The 13,007-nt window shown below is 37.3% G+C and overlaps 1 protein-coding gene across 2 annotated transcripts in view; it reads left to right on the top strand.

Annotated features, from left to right (window-relative positions):
- Positions 1-13,007, top strand: part of CSMD1 (CUB and Sushi multiple domains 1) — a 2,064,317-nt gene that overhangs the window by 1,679,479 nt on the left and 371,831 nt on the right. For both annotated transcript variants that reach the window (XM_059882319.1, XM_024986326.2), the window contains exon 18: positions 5,350-5,538. In XM_059882319.1, coding sequence (XP_059738302.1) covers positions 5,350-5,538 — 189 coding nt within the window. The remainder of the gene's footprint in view (positions 1-5,349; positions 5,539-13,007) is intronic.

Genomic DNA, 13,007 nt, shown 5'->3' with positions numbered 1-13,007 from the left:
TGTGCCTGTAGAAAGGGAAATTATCTGAGTGTGGGGAGTGAAAGTTTGTGTGTAGAAAGTGGTTATGTTTGTGTAGAAAGTGAATATGTGTGTAAAAAGTGAATATGTGTCTGTGTTGGGAGTGAAGATGTGTGAGTGTAAAACATAAATATGTGTGAGTTTAGAAAGTGCATGTGTGTGTTGGAAGTAAAACTGTAAAAAGTGAAAGTGTATCTGTGTAGACAGTGAAAGTGTGAGTATAGAAAGTGAAAGTCTGTGTAAGAAGTGATTTCTGTTGGTGTAGAATGTGAACATATATGTAGCAAATGAAACAGTATATGTGTAAGAAGTGAAAAAGTGTTTGTAGAAAATGCCTGTATGTGCAGAAAGTGAATGGTGTGTGTGCAGAAAGTGAAAGTTTAGGAGTGTTAAATGTAAAAGTGTGTGTAGAAAGTGGATTGTTGTAGAAAGCAAAACTGCATGTGTGGAAAGTGAATATTATCTGTGTGTAAGAAGTGAATGTCTGTGTGTTATGTGAATGTGTGAGTATAAAATGTGAATAAATATATAGAAAGTTAAAGTGACTATGCATGAACTGAAAGAGTGTTTGTGTGGAAAGTGAAAGTGTGTGTGGAGAATGAAAACCTGAGTGTATAAGGTGAAAGTGTGTGTAGAAAGCAAAGATGTGTGTGTATAGAAAGTGAATGTATGAGTGTGTGTGTACAAACTGAATGTATATATGTTCAGAAATGAATGTGTATGTGTATGTAGCAGGGGAATGTGTGTGTAGTGTCAATGTGAGTATGTAAAACGTGAAAGTGTATGTAGAAAGCGAATGTGTGTGTTGTGTCTTGAAAGTGAATGTGTGTAGATAATGAATGTGTGTGTGGAGAATATCTATGTGTGTGTTTAGAAAGTTTATGCCTGTGCTGGTGTGGAATGAGACTGTCAGTGTATTAATGTGAAATGTTTGTGTAGAAAGTGAATGCATCTGTAGAAAGTGAAAGTGTGTCTGTAGAAATTAAAGTTGTGTGGAAAGTGAGTGTCTGAGTGTGGAAAATGAAAGTGTGGCTGTAGAAAGTGAGTGTGTGTTTGCATAGAAAGTGATTGAAAGAGACACATGTACTTCAATATTCATCACAGCACTGTTTACAACAGCCAGGACATGGAAGCAACCTAGATGTCCATTAGCAGACAAACGGATAAGAAAGCTGTGGTACATATACACAATGGAATATTATTCGACCATTAAAAAGAATGCATTTGAATGAGTTTTAATGAGGTGGATGAAACCAGAGCCTATTATACAGAATGAAGTAAGTCAGAAAGAAAAACACCAATACAGCATATTAACGCATATATATGGAATTTAGAAAGATGATAATGACCATATATGCGAGATAGCAAAAGAGACACAGATGTAAAGAACAGTCTTTTGGACTCTATGGGAGAAGGTGAGGGTGGGATGACTTGAAAGAATAGCATTGAAACATGTATATTATCATATGTGAACTAAATCACCAGTCCAGTTTTGATGCATGAGACAGGGTGCTCAGGGCCAGTGCACTGGGATGACCCTGAGGGATGGGATGGGGAGGGAGCTGGGAGGGGGGTTCAGGATGGGGAACACATGTACACCCATGGCTGATTCATGTCAATGTGTGAAAAAAACCACTACAATATTGTAAAGTAATTAGCCTCCAATTAAAATAAATAAATTAATTTTTTAAAAAGAAAGTGAATGTATATAGAAAGAGAATATGTGTCTGTGTAGGAAGTGAATGTGTGTAAAAAATGAACAAGTGTGGGTTTAGAATGTGCATATATGTTTAGAAAGTACAAATGTGTAGAAAGTGAAAGTATGTTTGTGTAGAAAGTGAAAGTGTATTCGTGTGGGAAGTATGTGTGTTGAAAGTGAGTTGTATTTGTGTGGAAAGTGAATGTGTGTGGAAAGTGAAAGTGTACTTGTGTAGAAAGTGAGTTGTGTTTGTATAGAAAGTGAATGTGTGTTGAAAGTGAGTGTGTACACGTGTAGAAAGTGAGTATGTGTGTTTGTAGAAGGTGAATGTGTGCATGAAGAAAATGAATGTGTATGTGTAGATAGTAAATGTGTGTGTAAAAGTTAATGTGTGTATAGAAAGTGAATGTGTGTTTGTCAGTAGAAAGTGTATTGTGTGTGTGTGTGTGTGTGTGTGTGTGTGTGTGTAGAAACTGTGTGTGTGTCAAATGTGAATGTTTGTGGGTGGAAATTTAATGTGTGTCTTCAGAAAGTGAAACTGCATTACTGTAGAAAGTAAAAGCATGTGTAGAAAGCTAGTATGCGTGTGTAGGAAGTGGATGTGTGTAGAAAGTGAATATGTGGTGTGTGTGTGTAGAAATGACTCTGTGTGTGTGTGTAGAAAGTGAATGTAAGTGTGTAGAAAGTGAAAGTGTTTTAGAAAGTAAGCGTGTGTGTGGAAAGTGAAGGTATGTGTCTGTGTAGAAAGTGAATTCACATGTGTGTAGTGTGTGATTGTGTGTGTATAGAAAGTGAAAGTATGTGTAAAAAGTGAATGTGTGTGCAGAAAGTTAATATGTGTGTAGAAAATGAGAGTGTGTTTGTGTAGAAAGTGAGAGTGTTTCTGTAGAAATTGAACGTTTGTAGGAAGTGAAAGTGTAGATTGTGGAAAGTGAGGGTGTGTGTGTAGAAAGTATGTGTGTTTGTGTAGGAAGTGGATGTGTATGTGTAAAAAATGAATATGCATGAGTTTAGAATGTGAGTGCATGTGTAAAAAGTGAATGTGTGTGTAGAAAGTGAAAATGTGTGCAGAAAGTGAGTTGTGTATGTAGAAATTGACTGTGTGTTTACAAAGTGAATGTGTGTAGAAAGTCAAAGTGTGTGTGCATAGAAAGTGAATGTGTGTGTATAAAGTGACTGTGTGTGTTTGTGTAGGAAGTGTGTGTTTGTGTAGAAAGTGAATGCATGTGTAGAAAGTGTGTGTGTGTAGAAAGTGAATGTGTGTATGTAGAATGTGAATTATGCAAGTGTGTAGAATGTGAATGTGTGTGTAGAAAGTCAGTGTCTTTGTGTAGAAAGTGAATGTATGTGTAGAAATTGAATGGATGTATAGAAAGTGAATGTGCATATAAAGTGAACGTGTGTGTAGAAAATGAGTGTGTAGAAAGTGAATGTGTGTTTTAAAAAGTGAGTGTGTGTGCTAAAAGTGAAAGTGTGTAGAAAATGAAAGTGTGTGTTTACAAAGTGAATTATATGTGTTTAGAAAATGAATGTGTGGGTAGAAAGCAAATATGTGTGTTTGTGTAGAAAGTGAATGTGTGTGTAGAAAATGAAACAGTGTGTAGAAAGTGAATGTGTGTATAGGGAGTGTGTGTTTGTGTAGAAAGTGAATGGATGTGTGTAGAAAGTGAATGCATATGTAGAAAGTGTGTGTGTGTGTGTGTAGAAAGTGAATGTGGGTGTGTGTAGAATGTGTGTGTGTGTAGAAAATGAATGTGTGCATGTATGTGTGCAGAAAGTGAACGTGTGTGTGTGTGTGTGTGTGTGTGTGTGTGTGTAGAACATGAATGTGTGTGTGCACACACTGAAAGAGAGGAGCCAGGTGGGTGACGGGTCTTGGGGCACATGCTGGCCATCTGCTATTGGTGTATTTGCAGCTCAGACAGTTATATCCTGTTGCTAAGATGAGAGGCATAGGTTAGTTTGAGGATTTTAGTTAGAATAACTAATTTTTAAGAAAAAAAATCTTGGGAATAATGATGCTATATCTTTTTTTTTTTCTTTTCATTGTTTCACTTATTTTTCCCTTGGAACACTTCACTGTACTAGTCCTTTCCGCTGTCTCTTAACTAGAGAGTAAAGAGCACAGACTTACAAAGTGCAAAGTTTGTTCATCCTACCAATTCTGAAACCAGATGCAAGTCCTAGGGGTTCCTGTAATGACCCTCAGGTTTGGTAATTCAGCAAAAGGTCTCACTGAAAGCGCCCTCCCTGCTTCTGTTTCTGCACCTGTTGGATCACATGGTGGTGCTTTAAGGAAACCGCATCACTTATTTATCTAAGAAACTTACTCTTTAGTGGCAAATCGTGTATTTGACTGAATAAGGGAGGGTATATTCATAAGATATGTCATTCAAACTTTGGTAAAATATATATGATGATCAGAAACATCCCAAATATCATTTTAGGAGAGTAAATGATCTGAATACTAGTAATAATTTAAGAGTTTTCATTAATATTTCACCATAATTGCACTGTTTTGAATCTTACTGAGAGAGTTATACTAACAGCAAGTCTTTTTTAAAAATGATTTTATTTATTTATTTTTGGCTAGGCTGGGTCTTCATTGCTGCTCAGGCTTTCTCTAGTTGCAGCGAGCGGGGGCTGCTCTCTAGTTGCAGTGTGCAGGCTTCTCATTGTGAGATCTCTCTTATTGGAGAGCACAGATTGTAGAGCATTGAGGCTTCAACTGCTGTGGCTCCCAGGCTCTAGGGCTTGGGCTCAGTAGTTGTGGCCATGGGCTTGGCTGTCCTGCAGCACGTGGAATCTTCCCAGATCATGGTTTGAACCCATGTCTCCTGCATTGGCAGGTAGATTCTTTACCACTGAACCACAAGGGAAATCCATAAGTCTATTTTTTTTAATCCCTTTGAATTCCTAAACATTGCAATGAAATTCTCTTCCCTTACTCCATTTTTCCTCATCCTTTAAAATGTATTATTCTAAAAATAAAGAGGAATGTTAGAGACAGAGAAAAGAAACTCTTGAAATGATGTGATCATCATTACTTGACTTTATATAGCACTTTATGTTTTAACATCTTTTAGCATAGGCTAATTTTATAGCCATCTTGAAAGTGGCTGACTTAAGTGCAAATTTGAAAAAATAAAGTATGGATTTGTGGAATGCAATTTTAGAAAATCAGCCTCAGTGCAGTTTTAATTTGCCTGATGTGTGTATGAGCTTGGGTGAATGTATGCAAATATATGAACGTTGAAGTATGATTGCCAAAATCTACTGGTATATCAAATATAAGAATAAGGAGAGATGAGAGACAGAAAACAGACTTAGACTTTGTTTAGTACAGTTGATTGATTTTCAAAGAAAGAGAAATTCAGGGAGGTCAGCAAATTATTCAAGATTTTACTCCCTAGCTACTACCTGGTTATTAATGTAACAGCATACACCTATCTACAGTAAAAGCAAATATTTGAAAATATATTTGTCTTCACATGAATGGGTTACTGGATTCACTTCCATAATTTTCCAGGTCTGATCACGTCTAGGAATATTTTGTTTGTATTATGGCACAGATACTATTTTTTCTATAACCTAGGAAGGTCTCCATATGATGGTTTTCCCTGTGTGTCCAGGTGTGACTCTGGAGTCTGACTCCTGCCTTGATCCTGGGATCCCCGTGAACGGGCATCGGCACGGCAGTCACTTTGGCATCCGGTCCACAGTGACCTTCAGCTGTGACCCGGGCTACACGCTGAGTGACGACGAGCCCCTGGTCTGTGAGCGGAACCACCAGTGGAACCACGCATTGCCCAGCTGTGACGGTAGGTGGAGCAGCAAACCAGGAAGACGTGCACAGAAATTATATAAACAGTTTGGGTGGTGAGCATTTTATGGGGTGGTGCAGGATGTGACTGAAACAGGACTTCTGTTTGCAAGTTCTTAGACCTGAAAAACATGGCTGTTTAGTGCTTGAAGTTTATCTAGAATCTTCTCTATGAGGTAGAGCTTCTATTTATAGAATGAATTTTCCCACAGCAAGCATATTGTATAAGATCAAGCCCACAGATCAGTAGATGAATGTGACCAGCAACCCAGGAGTCCTGCCTCATCCCAGTCACTGCCTCCACAAAGGCTACAGTTCCCTTGTCCCTAAAGATTCTATGTGGAGGAAGTCATGCAGGATGTTTCTTTGCTATTTCCAGCTTCTTTCACTCAGTCATACACTGTGACATCCAGGGCATGGCATTTAACTGCACCTCCTTCATTCCTGTCATCTGTTTCCCTGTATAAATGTACCACCGCTGTTTATTCCATGATACTTTGTATGAACATTTGAGTTATTTTGAGCTCCTTTTCCTGCTTGTTTGGCTAAGAGTACACCCTCCTCCATGAATAATTTGTTTCTTTCCTCCTATTTATATTGGGTAACATACCTTTTTCTTATAGAATAATAAGCCTTGCTTATGCATTTGGGGGCCTCTCTTTTGTTGAATCCATGTATTGTGAATGTTTTCTCTCATGCTGTCTCTGTCCTCCTCCTCTTCTTCTTGGTCTCTTTTTGAAGAATAGCATGTTTTCATTTGAAAATAATCTACTTGTTCAATGCATTCGTTTGTTATTGGTGTTTTACAGACAGTGTTTAAGAAGGCTTACTACCCTCAAGTCATAAAGATATTCTGTTGTTTTCTTCTGAAAACCTTTAAAATTTTGAACGAGGTATAATTAAAATACTATCACCTGCCTGTTTGATGTGAAAATTTTACTATGTTCTGAGACACCTATACATGTATGAAACCATCACCATGATTAAGGATGTGTTCATCACCCTGAAAGCAAATGCTAGTTTTTTTTAATGTCAAATATATACTTTAAACCCATCTAATATTTTTGTCAGATGTGATGTAGTGTCTAGATCCATTTATTAATAAAATTGTACTGTCTCTTCTCTGACGCCCGGTCTGTTTTGTCACACAGGGGTCTGTATATGCCTGAGTCATTGCCTTTGTCCTTTTCTTTATCCATTTGTTGTTGTTCATTCACCGAGTCATGTCCGTCTTTTTGAGACCCCATGGACTGTGGCATGCCAGGCTTCCCTGTCCTTTACTATGTCTCAGAATTTGCTCAACTCATGTTCACTGAATCAGTGATGCCAACCAACCATCTTGCCCTCTGTTGCCCCCTTCTCCTCTTGCCTTCATTCTCTGCCAGCATCAGGATCTTTTCCAATAAGTTGGCTCTTTGCATCAGATCACCAAAGTATTGGAGCTTCAGCTTCAGCATCAGTCCTTCCAGTAAATATTCAGGGTTGATTTAATTTACGATTGACTGATTTGATTTCCTTGCAGTTCAAGGAACTCTCAAGAGTCTCCTCCAGCACCAAAATTCAAGAGCATTAATTCTTTAGCACTGAGACTTCTTTATGGTCCAACTCTCACATTCATACATGACTACTAGCTTTTCTTCCAAGGAACTTTAGTTTCCTGGCTGTGGTCACCATCTGCAGTGATTTTGTAGCCCAAGAAAAGAAAATTTGCCATTTTCCACTTTTTCTCCTTTTATTTGCCACCAAGTGATGGGACCAGATGCCCTGATCTTAGTTTCACGAATGTTGAGGTTTAAGCCAGCTTTTTCACTCTCTTCTTTCCTCTTCATCAAGAGGCTCTTTAGTTCCTCTTCACTTTCTGCTGTTAGGGTGGTATCATCTGCATGTCTAAGATGGTTGATATTTCTTCTGGCAATCTTGATTTAAGCTTGTGATTCATCCAGCCCAGTATTTGCATGGTGAACTTTGCATATAATTTACATAAGCAGGGTAACAATATACAGCCTTGACATACTTCTTTCCCAACTTTGAAACAGTCTTTTGTTCCATGTCTCATTGTTGCTTATTTTTTAGTTTATTTATTTTTAATTGAAGGTTAATTGCTTTACAAAATTTTGTTGTTTTCTGTCAAACATCAATAAGAATCAGCCATAGGAACACCCATGTATGTTCTCTCCAAAAACTCCCTCCCACCTCCTTTCCCATCCCACCTTTCTAGAATTTTACAGAGGCCCTATTTGTGTTCCCTGAGTCATAAAGCAAATTCCTATTGGCTATCTATTTTACATATGGTAAAGTAAGTTTCCATGTTACTCTCTCCATATATCTCACCCTCTCCCTCCTCCCCTCCCGCCCTGTTTCCATAGGTCTTTTCTTGGTCTTTTTCTCCATTGCTGTCCTGCAAATAAATTCATCAGTACCATCTTTCTAGATTCCATATATATGTGTCAGTATACAATATTTATATTTCTCTCTCTGACTTACTTCACTCTGTATAATAGGCTCTAGTTTCATCCATCTCATTAGAATTGACCCAAATGTGTTCCTCTTTATGGCTGAGTAATATTCCATTGTATATATGTACCACAGCTGTTTTGAGGAATCTCCATACTGTCTTCCATTGTAGTTGTATCAATTTACATTCTCACAAGCAATACAAGAGGATCCCTTTTCTCCATACCCTCTCCAGCATTTATTGTTTGTAGACTTTTTGATGATGACCATTCTGACTGGTGTGAGGTAGTATCTTAGTGCAGTTTTGATTTGCATTTCTCTAATAATGAGCAATGTTGAGCATTTTTTCACGTGTTTTTAACCATCTGTATGTCTTCTTTGGAGAAATGTCTGTTTAGGGCTTTTCCCCACTTTTTGATTGGGTTGTTTGTTTTTCTGGTATTGAGTTGCATTAGCTGTTTGTATATTTTGGAAATTGATTCTTATCAGTTGTTCCTTTGCGATTATTCTCTCCCATTCTGAGGGTTGTCTTTTCACCTTGTTTGTAGCTTCCTTTGCTGTGCAAAAGCTTCTAAGTTTAATTAGATCCAACTTGTTTATTTTTGCTTTTATTTCCATTACTATAGGAGGTGAATCATTCAGGATCTTGCTTTGATTTATGTCATCAAGTGTTCCGCCTATGTTTTTCTCTAAGAGTTTTATAGTTTCTGGTCTTACATTTAGGTCTTCAATCCATTTGAATTTATCTTTGTGTATGGATTTAGGAAATATTCTAATTTCATTATTTTACACATAGCTGTGTAGTTTTCCCAGCACCACTTATTGAAGAGCATACAGGTTTCTCAGAGGACAGATAAGTTGGTTTGGGATTCCTGTCTTTTTAAGAATTTTCCACAATTTGTTGTGATCCACACAGTCAAAGGCTTTAAGCAAAGTCAGTGAAGCAGTTTATCCATTAAGAAATCTTACTTTTTAATTCTTAGAAAACTTTCTAAAGAAATCTAGAGACAATAAATGAAAAACATTGACATTTCACTATATAAAAATTAAAAGTTCCATTATTTTTTTTATTTTTTAAATTAATTTATTTATTTTAATTGGAGGTTAATTACTTTACAATATTGTAGTGTTTTTTTTTTCCATACATTGACATGAATCAGCCATGGGTATACATGTGTCCCCATCCTGAACCCCCACCCCCACCCCCCGCAACTCCCTCCCCATCCCATCCCTCAGGGTTGTCCCAGTGTACTGGCTTTGACTGCCCTGTTCCATGCATCAAAAAGTTCCATTAAATTTTTTTAAAGGTAAAGTAAAATGGTCAGATTAGAGAAAATAATTGTACTGTCTGTGTAATATGATTTTAAATGGCTTTGTCCAAAAAACAAATGAAGGAAAATAAACAACACAAATAAACCAATAGATCTGTGAGGGAAACAAACACATTGATGACTCCCAGGAGTGCACAAAGGCCAATAAATGGTATAAATTAGGTCCATTTTGACCAGGAATCAGGAAACTGCAAGTGAAACACAGTAATTTATCTCCCTTGTTGGATTTGCAAAAAGAAGTGGAAAGTTCATATTATTTGGATTCGTTGTGGGATTAGGAATCTGCATGTTCATTCTGCATTATTACTGGGAAATGTAAATAATATAGTTTCTTGGGAGAAAAAAAGCAGCTCATAGTGCAATGTGTCTCATGTGTGAGAGCACATACATGTAGGTAACTACAGACACCCTCACAGTGTATGCACAGGAAATGCCTGGAAATAGAGAACCTAAAATTATAGCTACAATTATACATTTATAATCTAAAATTATGACTGCAAGGAAAATTTCTTCTCCATTTGGGATGTTAGTAGGCTATCAGGGAGGGTGAAGAGAGACTTTTTTAGTTCTTCATTTTATGATGTTATTTGAAATTTTGTTGCCATGTTTTATTTTTGTATTAGAACTCTAATAATAATAAATAAAATTCATGTTTATGACTACTAGTGTCAGAAAGATATTAGCTACTGTACTAATTAAAAATTTGTAAAACTTGAGTATGACCTAAATACTGTACCAAAATGTTCACTCCTTATTTGGAGTCTTTACTAACAACAATTTTACTAAGTACAATAAGGGCCTAACCCTTAAAAGACTTCCATGTTATTCACACATAACTGAATATCAATCAATATATTTTATTATATCACCTAATCCAAAATGTGTAAGTTAATCATATGAATAATTTTATTGAAATGTTTACATGGTATACAAATTCATGGCTCTATTGAATGTCATTGTGCAGCTTTAATTATTTCATGGGCTAGAGCTAAAAGTGGAATTTAGAAAAGAAACTTATACAAGCTGCTCTCTTTTGTACACTTGCTTTTGAGGTAGGTTGGTTGAGCATCTGCTCCAGTGGGGCTTCTTGAGTTGTTTCAACTGTAGATTTCCCAGTGTGAGCTGGAGAGACTGACAGCGTGTGGTCCCCTGATCATGATTCCACCGCTGGGCTGTGGTGGAGGATGGTGCTGTCCAACACAGAAAACAGCCCATTCATCAGATCAGCTATTTAATAGATTCTCGATCTGGTGAAGAAAACTGACATATAAAAATGAGAGATTTATCCTGACCCACCTGAAACCTGTCATTTTGAATGGACTCTTCTCAAAGGAGAACAATATGCACATGTTATTGTTGACTTTATATTGGCGACTTGGCTTTGTTTAAACATTTTAGTATCTATCCAAGACTATTTTCCACTTCTATCCAGTCATCCTCATCCTGTAAGACCAGGTTGCTCTCCACCTTCACCAGAATTCTTCTGCTTTTGCTCCAGGTCACTAGCACTACTAGCTTTTCTGACATCCATTTCTCCCATATGTAGCTCTAAAAGTCTAACTTTAGCACTTATAATCCAGTCAATCAAATGGTATATATTCTTAGTCCATTTGAATTGCTATAACAAAATGCCACCAGTTGTGTGGCTTATAAACTACGGAAGTTATATTTCACTATTTTGGATGATGACTCTTTTTGAGATCAGGGTGCTGCCAGCATGGCTGAGTTCTTACAGGGCCCTATATTGGGATGTAGACAGCCATCTTCCCCCAAGTCATCTCATGGTGAAAAGGATGAGGGAGCACTCTGGGGCCTCTTTTATCGGGGTTCTGATCCCAGGAATAAGACCTCAGCCCTTGTGGGCCTTCTCTGGTGGCTCAATGGTAAAGAATCTGGTTGCCAGTGCAGGAGATGTTGTTTTGATTCCTGGGTCGAGAAGATCCCCTGGAGAAGAAAATGGCTACCCACTCCAGTATTCTTGCCTGGGAAATTCCATGGACAGAGAAGCCTGGTGGGCTACAGTCTATGAGGTCGCAAAGATTCGGATACAGCTGAGCAACTAAATCAGCACCACAACCACCAGCATCAGCTCTCATGACTGGATCACATCAGAGGCCGCACCCTTGATACCATCACATCAGACCTTAGGATCTCAACATGAGTTTTGGGGATGCAAGCATTCAGACTGTAGTGTTTATGTATTCACATTTAATCATTTAATACAGTCTCCCCTAGGAAGTAGCAGTTGAAGAAGAACTCATCTAAAATAGAACCCTGGGATGGGAATCCAGTGCTGAGTAGAATTTCTCAAAATTTAATATGCAAAGAGGCGTTCTAGGCAGAGGAAATGAGCAAGCTCACATGAGTTGACCAGCGTGGAACTTTCTGCAAATTCCTGGAGGTTCAGTGAAGGAGAGTGAATGGAAAGAGTGGAATGACCAGAAGGAAGTTTTCTAGAAATGGCATGGGCATAGACTGGAAAGGGCCTTGTGTGCTTTGCAGATATCTGAGATGCTATATATTTGTTTTCCATAGGAAATGATCAGGTGCATTAGACTTGTGCATTTTATCTATTATTGTCTTCCAATTTAAATTTATGTAAATTTGGAGTTTAAACTTTCTCAAGAGATTGGTAACATAAACTATTTGCTTATGCTTCCTTGTAACTTGTCTCAGATATTAATACATTTATGATAAAAGGTGATTAATAAATCTGCACACTTTGGAGATTTTAGAGTTTGATATGAGACTTTTAGTCTGTCATGGTTGACTGTTTTCATTTAACCTTAAGAATTATTTTTGTTGCCTTTTCAAGTCATAAGCCATCTCTTAAACCCTATGGGTTTTTATTGTGACAAATAATACATCAATAGGATATTTACACTTTCAAAAATTCACAGCTCTCAGAAAGGAAAGAAGAAATCAGAATTAATTATAATATTTTATATCACCATGAAAAAAGGTAAATTCTATCAATATCTCTCACACCATATTAATAGCATTGCTGCATTTCTTTCTTTTTTTTTAATTTATGCTTTAGATACTCAGATTTTGAAGAAGCAAAGTGAACATTACAATAAGTTGACCCTCGTTTATTTAGTGAAATACAAATGTAAGAAAGCTTTGCAAAAGTTTCTACATTTAATAAATATTTTTGTAAACTCTTTGTTTTTTCCAAAAGCATTTATTGGAAAACCACTGATTTTATGGGCACACAGTTGGCAAGTTCATAATCTATTAGAATAGAGAGAAGAAAGACTTATTTTTCAATCATCCAAAGAAGTAAATGCTCTATTAGACACAGGACAAAGGACAAATGGTTGAGAATACAGAGATAAAGGAACTTGAAAGGCTTGGATGACAACTTTCATGATGCATCTTTAATAATGAGGTTGAAAGGAAAGAAAAGACTGAAAGTGAAGAAACAGTGAGAATCAGGCATAAAGTCATAAACATGGCCGGCAGGGACTGAAGGAGAGAGGTTTATTTGCCAATGGTGGGTGCTGATCAAAGGCAGTTCGAGGGTTGCTCAGGCTGGTCCTGTGAGCATGGCCCTGTTTCCATGGGTGAGAGATTTGAGACCACGTGTGCAGTGCTCAAGGTGAAAGCTAGGACAAGGGCAGGGCCACCTCAACTGAACAGCTCTCATTTATCCATGACTTTTTTTTTTAAATCATGGTGT

Source organism: Bos taurus, chromosome 27 (genome assembly GCF_002263795.3).
Source record: "Bos taurus isolate L1 Dominette 01449 registration number 42190680 breed Hereford chromosome 27, ARS-UCD2.0, whole genome shotgun sequence".
Classification (NCBI taxonomy): domain Eukaryota; kingdom Metazoa; phylum Chordata; class Mammalia; order Artiodactyla; family Bovidae; genus Bos; species Bos taurus.
This window is presented reverse-complemented; position numbering and strand designations above follow the sequence as displayed.